Below are 25,381 nucleotides of genomic sequence, written 5' to 3'. Positions count from 1 at the left end.
TATAAAAGTTTTGCGTTACGTTAAATAAACTATTTTTTTCTTTATTCTTTTCTTTTAGCTTTATCTTCAAGCCAGGATGAAGGGAGACTGGGCAAGACTCTTACGCCCCACACTGCAATTTGGTCTTGTTGCTGTATCCATTTATGTGGGCCTTTCTCGAGTTTCTGATTACAAACACCACTGGAGTGATGTGTTGACTGGACTCATTCAGGGAGCTCTGGTTGCAATATTAGTTGTAAGTATACAGGTCAACAGCCTACATCTTGATATTGCTAAACATTTAGATAAGTAAATAGAAAAAGAAATATCCCCAGCTGAGGAGAAAACTATGCAGTGGGCAAGAATCTCAATGTTACTAAAAGTCACTTCAGGATACACAGCAGGCTAAAAACCAGGTTACTCTTTGTAAAACTTGGCATTTTTGTAAAATCTTAGTATTTTTATTGTGAAAGGCTCTGGCTAGAAATAGTTTTTTTTAGGGGGTTATGACTTGAAAAAACTAATTCACATGTAGAAATAACTCTTATTCAGTACGGGCAAAATGAAGTTATTTGCTAAAGACATAACAAAGCAACTCTTAATTTGGAATAATCTTTAAAAAATCCCAGTTAGTCTCTAATTTTTTATATGCTTAATCTGTACGCCTCAAAGTATATCCTTTTGTTTATATTTATCTTAGGATGCTGTTGATCACAACTTTGTATGTAGTTTTTAACTTGATCTAAATTATACCATTAAATATTTTGTTATACTATTAAATATTTTGCACTGTAGGCTGTATATGTATCGGATTTCTTCAAAGAAAGAACTTCTTTTAAAGAAAGAAAAGAGGAGGACTCTCATACAACTCTGCATGAAACACCAACAACGGGGAATCACTATCGGAGCAATCACCAGCCTTGAAGGGCAGCAGGGTGCCCAGGTGAAGCTGGCCTGTTTTCTAAGGAAAATGATTGCCACAAGGCAAGAGGATGCATCTTTCTTCCCAGTGTACAAGCCTTTAAAGACTGCTGCTGCTGCTATGCCTCTTGGATGCCCACTTTGTGTGTACATAGTTACCTTTAACACAGTGGTTATCTAATAGCTCTAAACTCATTAAAAAAACTCTAAGCCTTCCACCAAACCAGTGCCCCACCTGTATACATTTTTATTAAAAAAATGTAATGCTTATGTATAAACATGTATGTAATATGCTTTCTATGAATGATGTTTGATTTAAATATAATACATATTAAAATGTATGGGAGAACCAAATCCACACTTGCAGGCATTTGTAGTCAACTGTAATCAAACAGGTGGTCAATAATTTAAAAGCTCACATTCCTTTAGCTGACTCTACAAGTAGAGGCTGGCAGCAAACACAATATCTCTCTTGATTTTGGTGATTCCTAAGAGAAAAGAAAGTAAGGTTTAAACTTTCAGGACCAAAAAACACCTAACTTGTCTCTACCGAAGTTTTAAAGCCAGTATACCAACCCTGATTCAACTGATGAGAGAGGAGCCTATAAAGTCAAACACCTTGCTGAACACCTAGAGGAATTTGCAGCCACCTCTGTGAGGTGGAAAACATACAAGCCAGACCCCTGTTCTTTTGACTCTGAAATACTCCACGGGGGCTGGCCAGGAAAGAGGTGTCTAGAACTGTTTAAAAAGATAAATGCTAGGTCAGATGCGGTAGCCACGCCTGTAATCCCAGCACTTTGGGAGGCCGAGGCGGGTGGATCACCTGAGGTCAGGAGTTCAAGAGCAGCCCGGCCAACATGGAGAAACCCCGTCCCTACTAGAAATACAAAATTAGCCGGGCATGATGGCACATGACTGTAGTTCCAGCTACTCGGGAGGCTGAGGCAGGGGAATCACTTGAACCTGGGAGGTGGAGGTTGCGGTGAGCTGAGATCGCCCCATTGCACTCCAGCCTGGGCAGCAAGAGCAAAACTCTGTCTCCACAAAAGTAAATAAATAAATAAATAAATAAAAAATTAATTATAGGAAGGACTAAACTGTCTAAAGAAATGTAAATCCAAAGACTTGGATTTTCAACCTATATCAGAAGACACTATTTTTTTTTTTCAGTTCCCATGTGAAATTCTAGGCCAAGGAAGGACAACTACAAATTTTGATGACAAATTATTTTTAAAACTTTGACACACTTAAACTCTGAGTCATTAAACAGGCCTACATTTATCAACAATGTGGAAATACAAGCCAGTTTTTGCAAACTTCTTCTTAGGACACTAAGTTGTTAGCAGAAATCACTAGCATTGACTGACTCAGCAACAATGTCTTTGATTAACTTAGTCCTTTTTCTTGGTCAAGAGTCAGTAGACAGGACTGAAGCTTATGCCCCTTGCCCCCCACCACCACCCCGTTACTACCACCTTGGTTTAGCCATCCTTTCTTGATCTGTTCTCCCCACTTCTCCTGTGCTACTCTACAGACTTGCCCTGCATGTAAGAGCAAGAATTACCTTGTAAAGTCCAAGTTAGGGCAGGTCACTCCCAAGCTCCACACCTCCAGTCACTGCAGAGTTGAGAAGCCTGGGGCTGGGAACTATGGAATCATTTCCTTTCTCACTTCAACCCCTACTACTCTACTCACTGCCCATTCTGCTCCAGCCACACTGGCCTCTTGCTGGTGTTCACGTACATCAAGCATACACCAAGGGGCTTAACTGCCACCTTCCCTGTGGAGGCCCTAGACCATCATATCCATCTGCCAATTCTATTGTCTTTTCTGCTTTATCTTACAGACTTATCACTATCTGATAAATTTAATTGCTGACTTATTGTCTATCTCCCCACACTAGAATGTAAACTCCATGAAGGCAGGGGTGTCTTTTTGTTCACTATATCCCCTAGTGCTTAAAACAATGCCTGGCATGTAGTTAGTGTACAATTAATATACGTAAATGGATGTATATATAAAATCTCAACTTTTCCCCCAACACACTAAATTTTATAGAAACACTAGTAGATAGCTCTCCATGACAATGCAGTGAAGAACATCTCAAAATGTCCTCCTACGTTGTGGTCCAGGGCTCAAGAGTTGCTTCATGAAATTTGTCTAAATTAGAAACAGCTTATGCATTTGATACTGACCTTCTGCAAATTTATTTTCCAGCTCAGTGTTTCCAATGGCTTTTGCTGCTTGACACATTTGTCGAAGCAATTCTTCCAGGCGCCTCATACAACGAATTATGCTGCCTGGATAGAAAAGGAACAAACACTGGTAAAACGGAAATAATCAGGAACAGCAGAATTTTTGTTAAGAAGCAAGGCAGGAGAACACAGGATAATTAACAGTACTTTGAGGGACTTCCCATGAAGTAAATCATGGCTAGGTACTGGGGAAGTCTACAAAGATGAAAGGCTTAACTCCCACCTTTGACTAATGGTAGAGACATCTGTTTATTACTAACATGCTGACACTTGGTATTAAGTAGGAAAACAAAATGCCCTAGGAGGAAGGAGCAACTTTGGGTGAAGGCTGCAAGGATGACATAATCTGTGTCTGTAAGAACCAGGCAGTATCTCTCAGGCAGCAGCAACAAGGGAAGGACCACCACGACAACGCAGAAAAGCCTGGCAAACCGCAGCTATTCAAGGACCCTGAGTGTGGCCTAGTGAGGCATCTGGACACCATCCATACCATCTCATAGAATGCAACAGACTGTTTTTAGCAGGAGAGTAACAAGATAAAATTTGTCATTTTAAAGGTGCATTCATTCTTCTTGACCTTAGATTCTTTTACTAGTACGTTATTTACACAGAGTGTTCTCAAGGAGCACAAGGAAAGAAGCCTTTTCCCATGGGTCTAGAATCTGAGAAAAGTGTTTGTATCAAAGCTGAAGCTATAAACATAGTTTCACTCTTGCTAGACTTATGCAAAGAGAGGCAGAGATTGTGAGATCCTTTCTCTAAGTGCTACCTGCCTAAATCTAAAACGCTTGTGACTTCATTTGTAATATATGAAATGCATTAGGAATACCAGTTCTCAAAATGCAATCTGTAGGAACAATGAACTATTTACACTATTATTAAATTAATAATAATTATTTATTTGTTATTTCTATTCTCAGCTGCTAGGAATGCAGGCTTCAACACTGCCTTGTAATGAAACAGGAAATCCAATTGCAGAAACTTCTGGGTGTCAAGAGAGAGGGTAGGAGTTGGGATAGAGAGGGTAATGTCATATTACCTATGCAATCAGATATTAAATGTTTATGCAAACAAGTATATCCAAAGATAATTAAATTAGGTAGTGGCTCAAAATGTAACTAGATTTGTACCTGAGACCAGATTCTCACAGGTCATTTAGGATTGAAATGAAATCCTTTACAAACTCCTCTGCTGCGTAGGGCATTAAAGAGCCAGACACACTCTCAAACATTGTTTTGACTGACTTCAAATGTGTACCAAGAAACACAATGTGATATTATTATTTCACAAATTTTAGTAACTCGTGTTAACCAGAATCTACAAAAGTTATCACAGACCAAACCATATGAAGTAAATTACTAAGATAAAGAATAAACTAAGGCAAGTAAATGCACATTCAGGCCAGAGAGCACTGTCATGTCACATTTTGTAAACATTTCAATTCAATTTCTGGAAACTTTAGTTTTGACACAGTTTCAGGTAATAAGCAAATTAGGCCAGTAGGCACAAGGGTGCATATACAATGGCTGTGGTTGTTGCCCACAGAGTCTCATCAACAAATCACTGGGTATGTGCACAAACACTAACTGTCCACAGCTGCCTGAAACATAGAGGCTACTCCCCGCAGGGATTAATGAAGACTGACGATTAAGTAGTGAATTGTCTAGCATCTCTCCTACCTACTGCAGTTCTCTGTAATCCAAGGGCTCTTCTTACGCCCACCTTTATAAGTCATCCTGCCTCATCAGCCTGACTAAGTGCTAGACAAAGGTTTCAAAGCCATGACCCATCATAGGCTAAATGAAGCTGACCAAAACCGAAACAAAACCAAACCACATTAACCTACTGGTTTGTTACAATTTTTTTTTTTTGGTCCTGCCAAAGTAGAAAGAGAAATCCAATTCTTTCTAATTATTGTCTTTAAAAAATTTTTCAAATAGTGGTAAACACCTTTTTAACCATGTTAAAGTATACAATTCAGTTACTGCCCTTTTTTATATTCCGGTTTACTACATTCTCGAAGAACTCACATGGAGACAGAATTCACACACCATAAAATTAAATAAGTGTACAACTGAGTGGTTTTTAGTATATTCAGACTTGTGTAACCATCATTATCTAATTTTAGAGCATTTTTGCCACCCCCAAAAAACCTTGTTCCCATTAAGCAGTTACATGTCTTCCTGTCCCTCCAGCCCACGGCAACCACTTACATGCTTTGTCTCTATGAATCTGCTTATTCTGGACATTTCATATAAGTGAAATTATACACTATGTGGCCTTCGTGTCTGCCTTCTTTCAATTTAATGTGTTCAAGGTTTGTCCATACTGTAGCATGAGTCAGTACGTCTTTTCTAACTGAAAGCTGTTCCATTTAATCTTTATTAAAATGGAACACCTTGCCATTAAAAAATGGCAAAAACCACAATTACTTTTGCACCAACCTAATATATACCACAATTTATTCATCTATTGATGGACACTTGGGACTATATGCTTTTATTTAAGAGCATTTTAATAAACATCAGCCTTACCCGGTTGATGAACAAAACAGCATCATTCTCATTAAGGAGATAAAGCAGCAGATTTTCCCGAACAGAATTTCCGCCTTCAGCTTTCTGGCATACCCTAAAGCAGTTTCCCACAGTTCATGCTCTGACCCGAATTTAATACTCCTATCCAGCTTGGCCTGAGGTTAGAATCACACATGTATCTTGCAACTACTTACCGCTAAACCCCAGCTTAGGCTGAACCCTTTCTTGAGAGCACAGACTATTGCTCACACTGTAACTAGCATGGTGCCTGATTCCCACTAGGGTCTCAGAATTATTCATTAAATGAGTAAGTATCAGTTACTAAAACTGCCAAAATGTAAAGACAGAAGCAATTACTAATAAACTGTTACTTTATTATTATCAGCAAGAATACTTTTAAAAGACAAATCCACTGGAAAATCACTCATGACACTGATGATGCTAAGAAAGGGTTAAACTGCTACTTGAAAGGCATGTGACAGAATGTGTGTGGTGGGGACAGAGTTGAGGAATGCAATTCACAGTATTTGCTTTCAAAACGTGGCATACAGAGGGAGCAGGACTGAAAAAAAAACATGGCAGGCAGAGGTACAGTAAATAGTTTCAAGAGATAAGTCATCATAGAAGCTTTCCTAATGACACTTGCTCAGTGGAAAGCAAATCCTTTGTCATCCTTCATAGTTAAGAGTACAATACTGTTTATGTAGAGTCAGAAATAAATAGTAACAGCCTCTGGATTACTTGACTAAAACCCTAGGCATCAGCTCATACAAGTATTTTGTTTAAACTGTCATTCAAATTTAGTTCAATGGAAATAAAAAACAGCTAAATTCTGTCATTTTTTTTTCCAGGGTGATAACAGAATAAATAAATAGTCTTCAAAATTTCTCAACTGAATCACAATATGAATTTTTCTTTTGCATTAGACATCCCCCAAACACATGGTTTTAATCATTGCAGTGTTAACTAGCCTCAGTTAATGTTTGAAGAATACTTAAAACTACTTCTGAGGCTCAGGATATGAAATGACCAGACACTTTTATTTTCATATGAAAAGAAAATTAAGAATCTTATTAGGAACAAATATGGTTTGCACACAGCACATTAGAAAGTTCCAATGCAATTATTGTCTGCCTGTAAAAACAGACACACTGTACTGTGTGCTACAGCTTTGACTACAGTATTTTTCCAATCATAAAACATGTATAGGCCAGCTGCAGTGGCTCATGCCTGTATCTCAACACCTTGGGAGGCTGAAGCAGGTGGATCACTTAAGCCCAGGAGTTTGAGACCAGCCTAGGCTTCATAGTAAAATCCTATCTCTACAAAAATTAACAAAAATTAGCTGGGCATGGTGGTACATGCTTGTGGTCCCAGCTACTCTGGAGGCTGAGGTGGAAGGATCACTTAAGCCCGGGAGATGGAGGGTGCAGTGAGCCAAGATCACGCCACTGCACTCCAGCTTGGGTGACAGAGCCAGACCCTGTTGCAAAAAATAAAAAACAACCACGTACAATAACGAGATGAGGAAGGAATGGCTATTCTTAAAATGGAAGCACTATATAACACTGTAAAAACAAGAGAGAGAAATACTATCCTAAGAAAATGAAGGTTCTCATTTTTTGCTACTTATATCAAAAAATAGTTTTAAGGGCGAATACGCAGTATATCCCAATTTTTAGAAAGGTTTAAGCTGATCTACTGGCTCACACACAAGAAAAACATAAAAATTATGTAGATGTTAGATCTAATTTCAAGTTAGAGCTAAAAAACTGAATTTCTCAAATTTTCAAACTGAAATTTCAAGCAAACTGTGATGTAGAAATAGCCCCTGAGTAACTGAAAGAGGACAGAATAGACTTCAGGAATGCTATTATGCTGTGGAAAAAGTCAATTCATAGGTGGCATCTAGTATGAGCTACAAACCATCTTCAATTTGGCAGTTTAGGATTTATCTTCTATACTGTGATAACTTCTACTTAGGTAGAAAGAACAGAAAAAATAATCTATAAAGACAATTTTATATGAATTCCTAGATTTTTTAAAAAATATACTCATCTGACAGGCCAGGTCTACTGCCCTTGCTTTTTACTTTTTTTTGAGATGGAGTCTCGCTCTGTCACCCAGGCTGGAGTGCAGTGGCACAATCTCGGCTCACTGCAAGCTCCGCCTCCAGGGTTCACGCCATTCTCCTGCCTCAGCCTCCCAAGTAGCTGGGACTACAGGCTCCTGCCACCATGCCCAGCTAATTTTTTGTATTTTTTGTAGAGATGGGGTTTCACCGTGTTAGCCAGGATGGTCTCGATTTCCTGACCTCATGATCCGCCCACCTCGGCCTCCCAAAGTGCTGGGATTACAGGCGTGAGCCACTGTGCCTGGCCTGCTTTTTACTTTTCTAAAAAAAAAAAAAAAAAAAAGCTACTCTCTGCCATGTACCACTATTGTTTTATGTCATTGTGTTTTGACTTTTCAGAGAAGCAGATATTATACAAATATGGGTATTGTATTAACAAGTCTTAGAATTATTTAGGCATTGAACAGTTACTAGTTTCATCCTTATATTCCAAAAAGATGTCGGACTGAAGACTAGTGGTGCTCTATGTGATTGCCCTAGTGCTGCTGAAACACAATTGTCATACACCAACCTGTGCTCCTGTTTTAAGCAATTTTCATCAGTGAGTACACATCATCCCTCTTCTCACTGACTCGGCTAAACACCATTAACTATTAGAGATGTTGCTAAACATCATCAAGGATTAGAGACCTGTTTAGTATTACTCCAAGCATGACTTTTCTGTGGATGGAGATGGTATAGTCTAGTGTAGGGTTTAAGAAATTTTCAGGTGACTCAAAATGTAAGGATAAGGTGTTATGGTGCTTAACTGAAGTTACATGTAGTTACAGAGACCAGAGTTTAAATCATGGTGCCCTCACATCACCTTGGCCAAACTGTTTACCATAGTCTCCTTGTGCAAAGTGGAGATAATATCTACCCTGAATTGCTATTTGGTGATTACACGTAAATTATACAGAGCTCTTAGCATAGTGTTCGGCATATAGTAGTTACTTAATGAACAATGACTTTCCCAGTTACAGAATACAGAATTCAAAGGATGCTTTGGGACTGTTTGACTAAATCATCATTTAGAGGAGGCTGAGAAGTTTATAAACCTTAGAAAAAATATGTAAGATACAATACCAAAATTTAAAAATGTGCTATAAACTTTAACATTAAAAACTTTAAAACCCATAAAGTTCAATGTAGTAAAGGCCCTCAGTGTAAGTTTTTAATATTCGGTTGCAGAGTTTAACCTATGCATCATAAAAATCACTGATTCATAAAATCAGTAATCTATTACTTCTTTAATAATATCAGTTGAAAGGCCTATAATATTTGGCATGTTAAACATGTAATTTTTCTCAAACTAAACCTATAAGCAATAGTAGCAGTTCTTATTATAATCTCTATACAGAACAAACTCATTTATTTTCATTTTTAAGAAAGTTCAATGTAAATTATCTCATTCAGTAAATACAACTGGCCATTTATAAACACACAAGCCAATCTTTTCCTACTGAATGCAGCATTTTAAATATGGTTTTGTTTAAACAGTCTGCTTATTTTTTTGCTTCTTATAATTATTCCTTATATTTCTTTGCCTTAATTTTTTCATTTAAAATTTCTCTTCAGTTGAGTAACAATTATTCTTTAGTCTCTTAAAATCCTGCTCATTAAATTTAATCTGATTCATGCTGCAATAACAGTCTAACTAAAGCCAAGTCAATTACATATGCAATGACTGATCATTTTCAGCTCTGCTATTTTTAGTGGAATTATATAGCTCACCAGGAGAACAAAAGTGAAAAGGAAAAATACCCACATAAATATGACTTCTTAGGGTCATCTGCTTGTGACTGTAGAAACTCATAGAATTACGGCCGGGCGCGGTGGCTCACGCTTGTAATCCCAGCACTTTGGGAGGCCGAGGCGGGCGAATCACGAGGTCAGGAGATCGAGACCACGGTGAAACCCCGTCTCTTCTAAAAATATAAAAAATTAGCCGGGCGTGGTGGTGGGCACCTGTAGTCCCAGCTACTCGGAGAGGCTGAGGCAGGAGAATGGCGTAAACCCGGGAGACGGAGCTTGCAGTGAGCCGAGATTGCGCCACTGAACTCCAGCCTGGGCGACAGAGCGAGACTCTGTCTCAAAAAAAAAAAAAAAAAAAAAAAAAGAAACTCATACAATTACAACTGCAAAGAATTATACAGTTTAAAATAGTTTCTAAAGGACTTTCTAATGAACAGACTGTGCTTCTTAAATAATACAAGGAATTTGTGGAGAATTTTTTTAATCTATATAATAGGGAGAAGATTTAATTTCATTACCAAATATTAAAAATACATATTATACTTGTTTAGTTAAAACAATACCATCCTAACTGTATTTCTTATACTGTAAATATATATATGTAAAATTTAACCATACCTTCAAAGACATCTGTCATTTTGCAGATATGGGCAAATGTAGCTCCAGTTGCCCAGGTATATACTACATCCATTAAGTGAGGTTTAAATGAGCTTAGATAAGTTTCCTCATCAATTTCCAATTTGGCTTCTGCTGAAACTTTTGCAATTCTTTTAGCACATTCCTTTAAAGATAAAAGAGTGAAAATTCCTTACTTATGATCTCCCATATCACTTTATTCTTTAGGTTTCCAAGCCAGTATTCCAGGAGGTCCCTTTTTCTTCCTAGGTATTATGTCTGCACTGTGGACATTCTGCTCCTAAGTAGGCACAGTGCCTGTTACATTGCTACGTGATTAAACGGCCAATCTTTCCCATTATGTTGAGGTACTTAACTAAGAAAAATGTATCAAGAGCATGCTTTTCAGCCAGTGATACCTTTTCAACAAAGAAACGGAACTCTTCATTAAAATTATTCAAGAGCAGCATTTAACTAATCTCTAATTATTTCATTACAAAACAGATTTAGAGAAATACAAATCCTAGAGCAAAATACATTTTTCCCCAACAATGCTTAAAAATGTATATATCTTCATACTGTTTTCCTCTAAGTTGGGAAACTTCATTCTTCTTTACTTGGCAATCTAAAAGGCCAAAACCTCCTAGGCCTATGAAGACTTCGCTGGTTCTAGAAATTTAAATTTCTTGTGGTTTTAAGGCATGTTACAAGTTCCATTGAACTGGCCTTTTAATTTTAATCAGAATTTTTTGAATTATTATTTTAAAAATATTTTAACTTTTATTTTAGGCTCAGGGGTACATGTACAGGTTTCTTATCTAGGTAAACTTGTGACTCGGGTTTGGTATATAGATTATTTAGTCAGCTGAGTACTAAGCATAATATGCCACAGGTTTTTTTTTTTATCTTTTTTCTTTCTCAACCTCTCCTTCCTCCCACTCTCCTCCCTCAAGTAGGCACCAGTGTCTGTTGTTCTGAAGGGGCCTTTTTATATCACATTTTTTTTGTTTCTCTCTTGTAATTCCTTAGCTCATCTTTCCTTGTCTTTGTCTAATGTTGAACAGGCAGAAAAAATTGGCTTATCCTATGAAAATAATGAGAGAAATTTATTACTATAAACTACTGTGGCTTTGAGGACCCAGAGACAAACAATTTCTTATGATAAAACAGATTTTAAAATTTTGTTATAGGCTGGGCACAGTGGCTCACATCTGTAATCCCAGCACTTTGGGAGGCCGAGGTGGGAGGATCACATGAGCTCAGGAGTTCGAAACCAGCCTGGCCAACATGGTGAAACCTCGTCTCTACTAAAAATACAAAAATTGGCTGACTGTGGTGGCGGGCACCTGTAATCCCAGCTACTCAGGAGGCTGAGGCAGGAGAATCGCTTGAACGTGGAAGGTGGAGGTTGCAGTGAGCCCAGATCACACCACTGCACTCCAGGCCTCGGTAAGAGAGCGAGACTCTGTCTCAAAAACAAAACGACAATAAAACAACCAAACTGTTATAAACCAGAATGAAAAAATGCACAAAAAATTAAAAATAAACTAAATCCTAGTCCATCAAGATACCATTATCAGTACTGAGGAAGAAAATGACACATGCACTGAGCTGTCAATACAGCCTATTTACATTATGAAGTTTTTAATCTCCGTTCACAACAATGCTATATAGTTCATTACAATGAGAAGAAATATTGTTCAATTGTTAAAGTAAAAATCACAAGAGATGTTATCAGAGTAACATTAAATTACGTTGACTGACATCAAGTGAGTGACATTTAATCCTTATAGGTTATCTCTGTGAAATGATAAACTACTATGATTATCAAAAATGTTTATTTTACAATCTATTCATAAAATATGTAGTTCAAAAAAAAAAAAATCTTACCTGCATTTGGCGAAGTGGTCCTGCTAATTGTTCTGTTAATTTGGGCATCTCACTAGACTATAAAAGAAAAGGAAAACAAGATATAAAAACCCACGTTTAAAGTTATTGGTTTTTCACAGTACCTGTTTTAACAAATTAAAGCTTGTAAGATAGTCACATATCAAATTATAAGACCTTAGTCATCAGCATTTAGAGTTTCTAATCAATTCAGTTTACACAGGCAAAATCACTATTCCTCTCATCCTAAATTGTAATATTGTTATTACATTTCAGAGGAAAATACACCACTAAATTTGCAAAGTGTGCTAACTAGCTCCTTTTTGTGATTATATATGGAACCGAGGGAGGGTAAATATTGTAAACATACATAGTAGTTTAGTTACATCAACATTAAAGGGTTTCATCATAGTTTAACTTTGAAACAGTTTTAGTTTCTAGGCAACTTTCAATCTGTAGAAACTGAAAAGTTAGAAACTGAAAACTCAGGATAAAGTACGTTAAAAAGAGTGTCCCTAATTTTTATTTTACCCAGATGTTCCAACAAAGTATAAGACAGCTAAAAGTTTAATCTGAGTTTCAGTATTCTTAGTATTGCTTTCCTACAGTTGAAAATTCTGTCAATTTCTGAATTAGATAATGGAGTTTCAGGTCTACACTAAGTAGCCAAATTAAGTTGGACAAGCTGCTTAAATTCTGTGTACTGGTTTTCTGCCCTGTCAAAGAAAAATAAAACCAGATCCTCAAAATGAGTAGGCTTATGATGAGAATAACAGACATTATTTGTGAAGAAATTTTTGACAAAGGTAGTTACTGTACAAAAATAAAATTACTATAAGAATGGTATCTATGTATGTATGAGACAGGGTTTAAAGTAATTATAGCTAATTTTTTTTTTTTTTTGGAGACAGAGTCTCACTCTGTTGCCCAGGCTGGAGTGCAATGGTGCAATCTCGGCTCACTGCAACCTCTACCTCCTGGGTTCAAGCGATTCCCCTGCCTCAGCCTCCTGAGTAGCTGGGATTACAGGAGTGCCATCATGCCCAGCTAATTTTTGTATTTTTAGTAGAGATGGGGTTTCACCATGTTGGTCAGGCTGGTGTTGACTCCTGACCTCATGATCTGCCCGCCTCAGCCTCCCAAAGTGCTGGGATTACAGGCGTGAGCCACTGTGCCCGATGGCTTTTTTTTTTTTTTAAAGCAGTTGTAGGTTAGTTGCGACATTATCTGCCTTTAAGCACGAGTACTTATAAAGGACTTGATTTTGATTTGCAACATGCATTATCTATAATAAATCAAGAACCAGATTCCTTATTATTGCTGCTAAAACCAAAAATTATTGATGAATGGCAAAAAAGCAAAATAGCCAGAATGACTTTAACATCTCAGTTTAATAAAGAACCCAAGACTGCAAAATGTCTTTGATATTGTGTCTATTCATGGTCAACAGTTACTCATCACATTCCTCTCTGCTATTCACTATAGGTAGAAGGCACCAGTCTTCTGATATGAGGAGGTTAATTGTGATTTTAACAATGTTCTCCCACCAGGTATGTACAGTTTGTTCCCTCATCTCTCCTGTAGGCCTCAATGTAAGTTTCACTTCATTAGTGAGGCCTTTTCTAATCATCTTATTTAAAATAGTAACCCCATCTCCCCAGTGATCTTTGATTCTTCTCACTTTTCTCCAAAAACCTTCATCCCTATTTGACGGAATGTATGTGTATTGTATTTCTTCATCTTCATCCACTAGCATGTAAGTATCAGGAAAGCAAACATTTCTGCTGCATCTCTGGTGCTTAGATCTGTACACTGCCCACATTGGGTGCTTAATAAATTTTTGTGTGCATTTGATCTTTATATTATAAAGATTTATGTAACCTTTTAAATATTATTTTTAAAATGTTGAGAGTTTTATAAATACATTTTAAAATAGAAATTATTATATCAAGCAAATTTCATCTTACTTATAACAAGTATTTTACTACATTTACTAGAAGACAACGTTCTTTTTGGCAGAAAACATTCTGTTAAAAGCATCAAGAAAAATCCACATGACAATTAGTACAATCTTCCATCTCAATGTTAAAAGGCGCCACCACAAGAATTGATGACACTGTATATAAAAAAGTGTGGTTTCACTGAATAAATCTTAACTGTATATATGGACATCTTGCCCCAAGATTTAAGAGCTGTGGTTTGGCTTAACCAACTCCTTTGAAGAGGGAATATAATTGGCCTCTCAGAAAAAGAACTATTGTAATAGTGCCAAAATATAAAACAACAAGAACATGCAAATAATGAAAAGTAAGACAAAATTTGACATGGGTAGAAGACCACTTATCCCCAAACTATTTACAAACCTAAATCTCTGAACCTTCCTATTCCAAGTAAGTTTGACAAATGTTCTTAATTATTTTTATCTTGGAAATTGATATAATAAAATTTTGAGACTAAGGAAAAACAAACACAATATTTTGTAAAGTGATGCATTCCTTTTGTATGCATATTTCACAGGTGCATGGTAGGCAATCAGGAAAGCATAAACTGTTTTTGGATTATTGTCCTATTTGTTATCATTGCCACTAACAGCTGTGATGCTAATCAGTAATCAGGGACCTGAGAAAGTACCCATCTACTTCAAGAAGTAATATATTTGATCTGATTAATAAATAGGGAAACAGTTAACAGGTAAACAGACCAATTAAGTGTGGTTTCACTGAATACATCTTAACTGCATATATTGACATCTTGCCCCAAGATTTAAGAGCTGTGGAACTTAAAAAAAAAACTCAACAATTTGCTCTACACAATTTACTTAAAAGTTAAACTAAGTATGTATAGTAAAAGGTCCTCCAAAAATTTAGAATATTAAATTATTTTAGAAGGCAGATGTCCTTGTCTTATTCTCATTCTATCCACTTCATCTACAATAAATAAAGTCTTAAATTTGAAATGTAAAACAATATATCTTACTTTTAAAAATGAATCATACTGGTTTTTGGAATGCAGTATAAAGATAATTAGTGTTCTTATGTGTTCCATCCAGCACTTCATTTTTTGATTTCTTAAGAACTGTTGAAAGTGAACTAATTACTCATATGAAAAAAAACTGCTGCCAAACCAACAAGGATCTTATATTCACTACCTCAAACTGTGCCCACGAAAACTAATGTTTCAGTTCCTAGCAGGATGGACTGCTTCGTCATTATTCTTCAACACCGGCGAGGAGAGTTAATTCAATCTCACTTCCCCCTTTCATTTTTATCACACTTTCCTAGTTTTATTCTCACTCATCTTTTTATTTCTAGGACTGTCTAGGACTTGGCCAAATGTTCAATGAATTGGGTTACAGAACAAATTTAAAACTTAAAATCTAATTAATGGTGATTGTTGACAAATCTTATTTTATTCTCCTAATAACACGTATTTAATAATTTAATTTTCTTAGTACATTTGTGTTAAAGTTGCTGTGATTTCCAATGACCATTACCCTATAAAATGTAAATATTAGTAATATTTGATAATATAGCCATAACACTATTAACTACATGATGTGTGAATTAATAAATAAAATGTGCTGAATCAATTAACTTACATTCTCTTGAAACACAAAGCAGCTTAATAATGCTGTTGCCTGTTCTGCAGAAAGATCATTGAAAAGGCCATTAAACATCATCTCAGTTAGAAGGAGCTCATCAGCACTACAATGGCAAAACAAAAGAATAAATTTAAAATGTCAGAATATAAAGACACACATGCACACACACATGCCCTTAAGGTGTAGTTTTTAATAAAATATATTATTTGACCTTAAGGAGTAATCAATGAGGAATGACAATGATTTAAGGACATAGCAGATCTTTAATAATTACCAATATATTATATAATCAATGTAAAATGGGGATTTCACATAAAGATTCCAAATATCAAAATGCACACATTCATGAAATAAGAACAATTTCTTAACCTTTAGTAAGCTAGGAAAAATCATCACTGTCATTTATTTTCTAGGGCCAAAGGACTCTTTTAATTATTTTTCAGTTATTTTACAAATAATCTGTAGAATAAAGATAATGAAAAACAATTTTATTAGAAATCTTAATTAGAATGTACTCATAAGAAGACCCACATTTTTTATTTCTATGTTTTAATTTTTTAAAGTTTTTATATTATAGTAGAGATGGGGTCTTGCTATGTTGTCCAGGCTGGTCTGGAACTCCTGAGCTCAAGTAGTCCTCCCACCTTGGTCTCCCCAAATGCTGGGATTACAGGTGTGAGACACTACGCCTGGCCAGAAGACTCACATTTTAATTCATATTTTCCAAAGGCTGAAAGTGTATATAACCAAGATGGGCAAGAGCCTTTGAATGCAACAAACTGCTGCTCACCAATTGTCATCCACAAATCTGAAAAATATCGATCTAGGAAATACAATTCTAGATTTCAAGTACATCTCTAATAGGTAGGTACTAGCTCATCACTACTTCTGTTTCTTCTTGCACTTGCACTGTCAAAATGTATAATTCCAGATTTACATCTCTTTTAAGTTCTAGCTTATTGCTTTTGATTCCTCTTTTGCATCATCAAAATACAGTTTTTTAAACTGACAGCTTGATTTTGTTGAGAGGAAGATCATCTTCTTTGCTCCATAATTGTAAAACATTTTCATATACAGACTTATAAGGACAATATATTTATTATTACAAAGATTAGAATGATCAATTCAACAGGTTTTAAAAAATTTCTTCATCATCTGTTTCTTTCCAATTTCCTTATATACACAACTGTGTATTTGACCACTTGTGGACCACATAAGGAAATTTTGGTGCACAAATCATAAAAGACGAAAGACTATTATTACAAGTCCTTAGCAAAATGAGATGGTCCAGGTTCTTATCACAGACATTACATAACTAGGTCCTTTCTGTTGAATGATTAAATGAATAATAATCTCATATATATATATATATATATGTATGTCCCTAGAAATATATGGTTCAGCTGAGCACAGTGGCTCCTGGCTCATTTGGGAAGGTGAAATAGGTAGATCTCTTGAGCCCAGGAGTTCAAGACTAGCCTAGCAACATGACAAAACCCTGTCTCTACAAAGCAATACAAAAATAAGCTGAGCGTGGTGGCACACGCCTGTAGTCCCAGCTACTCAGGAGGCTGAGGTGGGAGGATCACTTAAGCCCAGGAGGTCAAGACTGCACTAAGCCATGATCTTCCCACCGCATTCCAGCCTGGGTGACAGAGCTAGACCTTGTCTCAAAAAAAAAAAGAAAAAAAAAAAAGAAAAATATTGTTCATGCACTAGTTATTATGTCTGAGAATTTACCTAGGGTCTGAGACTTTGCTTATATAATCAATCTCACCATTATCACTTTGACTACAGTGCTTTTTGTCCCTTTGTATTTATCTTCTGATTTGAGTAATAACTGCAAAATATCTTCACTTATTTTTCTCCTTGGGTGGAAAATGAAAAATTCTGAATTCGCAACTGTGTTCAATTCAAGCTAAAAAAGAAACACTACAAAGATGATGTTTCTAGACTTCTATAATCAGGGTTCAATTGACCCATACAATAACTGTACTGTATTATTAAAAAAGTAAACTTTGCCTTTATTTTTTGGAAAGTTTTTAAAAAAGAATAAAGCCATGAATTATAATCTTTACTGACAGTTAAAATATTTATAAATAAAAGTTAAAAACTAACTTTGGGTCTCTAGTGTTAAGCTAAGAGTTAAATCAAGCAAAGAGTGCAACAACACAAATGAGGAAAGACTGTTTCAAGTAGCTACAGTCTAACGTGGGGGGCAGACAAGTAAGCTGATAATCACAGAACAGTGGTTTAACAGAGTGCTCTAATAATTGATTTATACAAGTGGTTATGAGGAAAAAAAGGGGAGGAGCCTAAAATCAGATTGAAGAAGTTCAGAGCAAGTTTCGAAGTTCTTTGCAAAAATATGCAAGAATCGCAGGATATGGGGTGGGGGTGAAAGGTCATATGAAGCAAAAGGAAAAGCATGTGTGGGGTGTGGCAATAGACTGCTGGAGAGAGAGAATAAGAATATACTAAATTATGGAATCTATTCTAAAAGCAATAAGGAATCACTGAAGGACTTTTACCAAACAGAATGGCACAAAGGGGTTGGGTGCTGGGTGAAGTGGCTCACACCTGTAATCCCAGCAATTTGGGTGGTAAGGTGGGCGGACTGCTTAATTACAGGAATTCAAGACCAGCCCGGGCAACACAGAAAGACCCTATCTCTACAGAAACTTAAAAAAGAAATTAGCCAGGCTTGATGGCACATACTTATAGTCCCAGGTTCTTGGGAGACTGAGGCGGGAAGATCACTTGAGCCCGGCAAGTTGAGGCTGCAGTGAGCCGAGACTGAACCACTGCACTCCAGCCTGGGCAACAGAGCAAGATCTCATCTCAAGAAGGAAAGAGGAACGACATACCAGATTTGTGCTTTGGGTTTTGAAAACTCAAGAAGGGAGGCAACGAATAATCAGCAGGGCAACTGCAGTAATTGACGCCAAAAATAATGAGGGATACACATTAGCCAGTGGCAATGTTTAAAAAGGCAAAATGGGTGAGAGAAGGAAGACTCCTTCTCTGATACCCCAGTTTTTGCAAATTTTGGGGAAAGTTAACAAACTTTGATATAATATTGTTAATTAGTATAAATGAAAAATGTATCTTGGAATAAAATCAATTTCCATTCTTTCAACACAAAATCTAGTTGTAGGTATCTAAAGGAAATTAATTTCTATATTAATTGTAAAACAGGTAATTATTAGAAGGAAATAATCCCAATAACATTAGCATATGAATCAGTAGACTAGTACTTCAGTTTAGATTTAATCCTGGATAGGTTATTAATTAAAATCCAATAGCACATTATCCTGTGATAACAACTAACTAGGGCTGGGTAGTCACTGCCCCCTTTTGGTGGCTAAGAGTTGTCCTGTTCACCACAGTCTCCTGGTTCTATGCAGACATCTGAGTCTATAACATCTGGACAGATGAACTGTCGATATAATTACATTTTTACCAAGAAAGTCTGAAATCATTTACAAGGCCTGTAATTCTCTAGTCCTGTCCATCCTGGCCATGCTGAGTACATAAAAAACTGTTTCAAAAGTGTCTTTTATATATTCACTGAGAATGATGATCATCACTATATGGACAAAACAAGATATATCTTCAGACTGGATATTGCTTGAGCTACCAGCTTATGACTTTCCAGTTAAGGAGGACAGAGGCAAGCTGGCTCCTAAGGCAGGAGACATTCCTTAACACATTTTTTAGAACAGTATCATAAATTGTATTTTCTAAAGATGGCCACAACAGCATCTCCTATACCACGTTCTTCCAGAATTGCACTGATTTATAAAGACTGCCATGTGCATACGTGGAAATTTCAATTTCAGTTAAAATGATATAAATTATAAAATTCAGTTCCTTCGTCTAAGCACATTATCAAATGCTAAATAGTGGCTACTATACTGAACAGTGTAGATACAGAACAATCCCATCATCACAGAAAGCCATACTGAACAATAGCCACTTCCCCATCAAGAGCTGGAATCTAATTATCCCCCACTTGAAACCAGGAGGGTTTATGACTCACCTGTAATCAAGAGAATGTGGTGGAAATGATGGTGTATGATAACAAAGCTAGGTTACAAAAGGTAAAGCTAGGTCAGAAAAGGCAACCTTAGCCAGCTAGAAGACTCACACTGGAGCCTTCAGCTACCATGTAAGCAGCCTGAGGCTGCCATACTGTGAAGAAGCCCAAACTAGCCCACATGGAGAGACCACATGGAGAAGCTCTAACAGAGAGAGAGAGGTCCTAACATTCCCCAGCTGCTCCGGACTCCTACTGTTTCAGCTTAACAACCTGTCTGATGGCAATCCTGGGGGACACTGAGCCAGAACCATCCAAATGAGCTCTCCCTGCATTTCTGACCCATAAAAACAGTAAGAGGATAAAGTAACTGCTGATGTTGTAAATAATTTAGTTTTGAGGTCATTTGTGACAAACGATTACTGAAACAGAAAATAATATAACCAGTTTTAATCTGCGGCTTATAATAAGTTCTGTTGTAAAATCCTATTATTAGCCCAAAATCTCATTACAATTTGCTATGCATGTAACAAGATAATGGTTACTAGGCTGAGTTTCAAGGTGGGAAAATGTTAATAATTTTTAAAAAGTATACAAAATTATATATAAGCTAAGATTATGTAAAAATCCCACAAGGTATTAAAAAAAGTCAAAGGAAATACATGCAAATGCTAGAAGCGCTTGTGTTAATTACTGAGATCTAAGAGATTTTTCTAACTTCTCAATTTCATGGTTCAAAACTGTATTTAGTGTGGAAGGTATTGTATAAACTTTATATTTTTAAGAAAGCTTTTTTTCCCTAAAGATAATGGTTACTTTTAAAATCACTTAAAACTGCCAGGTGGAGTTGCAGTGAGCTGAGATTGCGCCAGTGCACTCCAGCCTGGGCAACAGAGTGAGACTCCATCTCAAAAAAATAAACAAACAAAAATTAAAATTAAAAATAAAAAAAAACTTGAACAACAACCAGATTTTACCTGCTTATCTCACAAGCCACTCGTCCTTTCATCTCTATTACATCAGAAGAAGTAGCAAATCCCAACCTTCTTAAAACACGTTTGCGACATTTGAGTTCATCCATTTGTAGGACTGTTCTTGCTTTCTTCAGTTCTCGCTTTGCAGATTTAATATCTATTGCAATCTAATGCACATAAAAGTATAAAGAAAGTTCAATAATAAAGTGAACAATGTACAAGGAGATTTATTCATGAAATCAAACAAAAAATATTTTTTAAGAACATCTTACGGTGTACTTCTGGGTTAAAGCTTCAGTGCTGGGGAGATTAGGGAAAGTGGGGCTTCTTAGATACGTTCCCAGAACATTATACAAGAGTAATGATGTATCTGAAAAGTTATTAAATACTACCTAAAATATTAAGTACATGGAAAATACAAAATGTCCATTTGAAAAATTTGAGGCAGAGCAGGCAGATGTTAGAAAGTGTAAAAAGCTTAAGAAGACAGAGAACAGAGGCCGGGCGCAGTGGCTCACGCCTGTAATCCCAGCACTTTGGGAGGCTAAGGTGGGTGGATCACGAGGTCAGGAGATCAAGACCATCCTGGCCAACATGGTGAAACTCCGTCTGTACTAAAAATACAAAAAAAAATTAGCTGGGCACGGTGGCGGGCGCGCGCCTGTAGTCCCAGCTTCTCAGGAGGCTGAGGCAGGAGAATTGCTTTAACCCGTGAGGCAGAGGTTGCAGTGAGCTGAGATCGCGCCACTGCACTCCAGCCTGGTGAGAAAGCGAGATTCCGTCTTGAAAAAAAAGACAGAACAGAGCACGGCTCTTGCTTAAATGAAGAGAGGTAAGGAGGAAGGCTAGAAAGAAGAGAGTGAGCTGGATATTGTGAGCTAGACAAGATAGGCTGTAGGAGTAGAAAAAGTCAGTGGTGAATTTAGGACAGGCTCTCCCAAGACAGGATTCGCTGGACACTTAATCACGCTCCTAAAGTATCAATCCCAGCAGCTCTAGCTTTTCATCCTTAGGGGATCAGGGGGTAGCTTAGAGAACAGGGAAAGAAAAATGAGGGTACAGAAATCTTTTCTCTTGACTATATTTCCCCCATGATGTCCTGAAAACTATTCCTTCTCTTTGCCCTTAAGTTAAATAACGAATTTGCCTAAGCTGGAAATGGTTTTAGCAAAGAGAATAGGCCTTTATTCAAAACATAGATGAAACCTTAAAATGAAAATGTATCATCTTGATGTCATCCTTTAGAGTAGATAAGTTTTAAAATTTAGTTAATCAGTAAATATTACTATTTTCCGACTATGACAAGCATACAGTAGTACAAGAACAAAAAAACAATGGTATCCTGAAGTGGTGGTTCAGAAAAACACTGACAGAAAAGTTTTGATAAGTTGAAATCCAAAGATAATGGAATTTTTTAGACTGTTTATTAAACTTCTACTAAGGAGGAAAAATTATAAAGGTGATCAGCAACTGATATTTATTCAGAGACTACCTATGTCCTCTATTTCTAGTGCTTTACATTATTTCATTCTTACAGCAATCCTAAAAGGTAAGGAACTAATATTAAATCTGCATTTTACAGACGAGAGAACTAAGGCACGGAGAGATTACTAAGTAAATTGGTCAAGAATACACAGCTACTGAGTGATAAAGATGGAGTTCAAAGCCAGGCTAGCAGACCCTAGAATCCAAGCTCTTTTCAATTATTTATATTGCTGTGAACAGAGCTACTGAGTGATAAAGATGGGGTTCAAACCCAGGCTATCAGACCCTAGATGCAAGCTCTTAGTGATTATTTATATTTCTATGAACAGATGTGTAGTCACAATGCCATGTCATAGGAAGCAATGCTTTCCAAGCTAGACAATGAATGCTATGCTACCTAGCATGACTTAACAGGCCTATCAGAATAAAAGGAACAAACCATTGTTTTTTAGGGTTTCTTTGACTGAAGTGACTGAGGATGGCTATGTGAGCAGAGCAAAGAATTGTGCTAATAACTGTGAGTCTTATAAAGCTTACAAGGTAGAAGAGAGTACAATATTTAAGATATTTTTTCTTGAGTAATGTTTGTATTTTGAATATAAAAATGTTGAAATATTTTAGATATAATGGGTTAAATAAAAATATTACTAAAGTTAATGCCACTGGTTTCTTCTTTCTTTTAAATGTGGCTACTAAAAAATTTAAATGTGGCTGACACTGGACAATGCTGTACAAGATCTTTTCCAACATATTTATAAAAGAACACAGATATACTGTTGGCCCTACATATCTGTGGGTTCCACATCCATGGATTCAACCAACTGTGGATCAAAAATATCGGGAAAAAAATGTCTGGACTGTACATGTACACTTTTTTTTGTTTTTGTTTTTTTTAAGAGATGGGGTCTCACTCTGTCACCCAGGCTGGAGTACAGTGGTGCAACCATGGCTCACTGTAGCCTCAACCTCCTTGGCTTAAGTGACCTTCCTACCTCAGCCTCGTGAGTACCTGGGATGACAGGTGCATGCTACTATGCCTGGCTAATTTTTAAAATTTTTTTGCAGTGACGGGGGTCTCATCATCTTGCCCAGGGTGGTCTCAAACTTCTGAGCTTCAAGTGATCTTCCCGCCTTGGCCTCCCAAAGTGTTGGGATTACAGGTGTGAGCCACTGTGCCCAGGCTGTATTTTTCTTCCATTAAAAAAAATTATACACACACACATATAATGTGCTTATATGTATACATAATGTGCTTATATACATATAAGCACATTATAGACAGTGGTGGGGAGGGCGCAGGAAAAGAAAAAAAAAAGACCACTATAATCTTATTGCTGTAACACAACCACTTAAAGTTTTCCTTTCAGTCTTTTCTGGTGTATTTTACATTTTTGCTAAATAGTAATTGTAGTCCACTTCAATTTCAGATCCTTTTTTCATGTAGCGCTTATGCATGAGCTTTCTTACATGTTATTGCAGAGTCTCCATAACAACTTTATTTAGCCAGTCCCTTCAGCCAGACAAGGTCTTTTTCAGTATATTTGAGCAGCTCAGATAATGCCTTCAAACCACCTCCAAGGATGCTTTCCAATCATTCAATCACGCTCAAGTCTACCTGTTCTTGTGTTGTGAAAACATAAGGCTGACCCTGGTGGCCATGGAGGGACTGACAGCAGGGAGAGAGCTGCTGCAATGGTCCTGGTAAGAGATGAACAGGTGAGAATCACAACTGGATATCTGTGTTAAGTAATGAAAGTTTGTTGTGTCCCAGTTTCCTCATCTTGAGAAGTACCTGGCAACCTTCCTGCCTAGCAGCACTTGAAGGTGGGTCAGAGCATAGATGTGTTCACTGAGCATGCAGCCAGTATTGTGTATATGCTACAGCACCATATGACGTAAGTTCACAAAAAGCTAGAAAGGGAGACTGCTTTAAAACTATGAACTGAACACGTTACTCTATTAAAGGAGTTTCTACTCATGTATTTATCCAACAAACACTGGGCATTTACTTTATAAAGATAGACCATTATGAGAAAATGCAAATAAGTTAAAATGAAACATCTGACTCTTAAGGAGCTTAAAATCTAGTTTGCGAGACACAAAGACAAATGTATTGATAAAAGTGGTATGTGATAGAAGTTGAAAAAGTACAACGACAAGGAGTTGTAAGTTTCATGGAGGAAGGGAGATTTGTATAGTATAATACATTCCAGTTGAAAAAAAGTAGGTAGTGGAAGCGATTGTGTTCATGTCAAAAAGCTTTTTCTAAATTCGCTATACAAAATGCTTATTAATAATGCTTTTACTGGTTAGACATTACAGCTAATTATCCTAAAAAGCTGAACTACTACCATGTGACACTATTAAGATGGCCACAGCAAAAACCACAGACAATAACACATGCTGGCGAAGATGTAGAGAAAGCAGTTATCTTGTAAATTGCTAGTGAGAACATAAAGTGGTGTAGCCACTTTGGAAACAGTCTGGTAGTTTCTCATAAAGGTAAATATAGAGTTACCATATGATCCATCAATCCTACCTAATTCCATGCAAGAGAACTCAAAACATCCATACAAAAACTTGTATACAAATGTTCACAGCAGCATTATTCATTAGAGCCAAAAAGTTAGAAAAAAACAAATGTCCTGTCCATCAACTGATGAATGGGTGAACAAAATATGGCATATCCACACAATAAAATATAATTTAGTCAGGCCAGGTGCAGTGGCTCATGCCTGTAATCCCAGCACTTTGGGAGGCTGAGGCAGGCGGATAACCTGAGGTCAGGAGTTCAAGACCAGCCTGACCAACATGGTGAAACCCCATCTCTAATAAAAATACAAAAATTAGCTGGGCATGGTAGTGCGTGCCTGTAATCCCAGCTACTAGGAAGGCTGAGGCAGGAGAATCACTTGAACCCAGGAGGCAGAGGTTGCAGTGAGCCACAATCACGCCACTGGACTGAAGCCTGGGTGACAGAGCAGGACTCTGACACACACACACACACACACGAGCGCGCGCGCGAGCACGCGCACACACACACACACACACAGAGGACTGAAGAGTGGGTGACAGAGCAGGACTCTGACTGACACACACACGCACACACATACACACACATACACGTATAAGATTTGGCCATAAAAGGAATGAAGTACTGATTTATGCTACGACAGGCATAAACCCTGAAGACATGCTAAATGAAAGACAGCAGACACAA

The 25,381-nt window shown here is 37.0% G+C and overlaps 2 protein-coding genes across 5 annotated transcripts in view; one reads left to right on the top strand and one right to left on the bottom strand.

Annotated features, from left to right (window-relative positions):
• PLPP1 (phospholipid phosphatase 1) overlaps window positions 1–1,258 on the top strand; it is a 112,546-nt gene extending 111,288 nt beyond the window's left edge. For 2 of the 3 annotated variants that reach the window (XR_004026749.1, XM_003265930.3), the window contains 2 exons: window positions 59–235; window positions 775–1,258. Coding sequence is in view for 2 of the 3 variants with exons in the window: in XM_003265930.3 (XP_003265978.1) it covers window positions 59–235; window positions 775–903 (306 nt within the window). In the remaining variant the exon portion in view is untranslated. The remainder of the gene's footprint in view (window positions 1–58; window positions 236–774) is intronic. The other variant, XM_003265929.3, reaches the window with a different exon arrangement.
• MTREX (Mtr4 exosome RNA helicase) overlaps window positions 1,114–25,381 on the bottom strand; it is a 118,856-nt gene continuing 94,588 nt past the window's right edge. The window contains exons 22-27 of one of the 2 annotated variants that reach the window (XM_030798497.1): window positions 20,680–20,843; window positions 15,661–15,766; window positions 12,066–12,122; window positions 10,179–10,341; window positions 3,099–3,203; window positions 1,114–1,388 (exon numbers count right to left, since the gene is read on the bottom strand). In XM_030798497.1, the coding sequence (XP_030654357.1) occupies window positions 1,336–1,388; window positions 3,099–3,203; window positions 10,179–10,341; window positions 12,066–12,122; window positions 15,661–15,766; window positions 20,680–20,843 (648 nt within the window). In that variant the 3' untranslated portion in view covers window positions 1,114–1,335. The remainder of the gene's footprint in view (window positions 1,389–3,098; window positions 3,204–10,178; window positions 10,342–12,065; window positions 12,123–15,660; window positions 15,767–20,679; window positions 20,844–25,381) is intronic. The other variant, XM_030798498.1, reaches the window with a different exon arrangement.

This window comes from Nomascus leucogenys, chromosome 18 (assembly GCF_006542625.1).
Source record: "Nomascus leucogenys isolate Asia chromosome 18, Asia_NLE_v1, whole genome shotgun sequence".
NCBI classification, from domain to species: Eukaryota; Metazoa; Chordata; class Mammalia; order Primates; family Hylobatidae; genus Nomascus; species Nomascus leucogenys.
The sequence above is the reverse complement of the archived record's forward strand: the minus strand, read 5'-3'. Positions and strand labels throughout refer to the sequence as shown.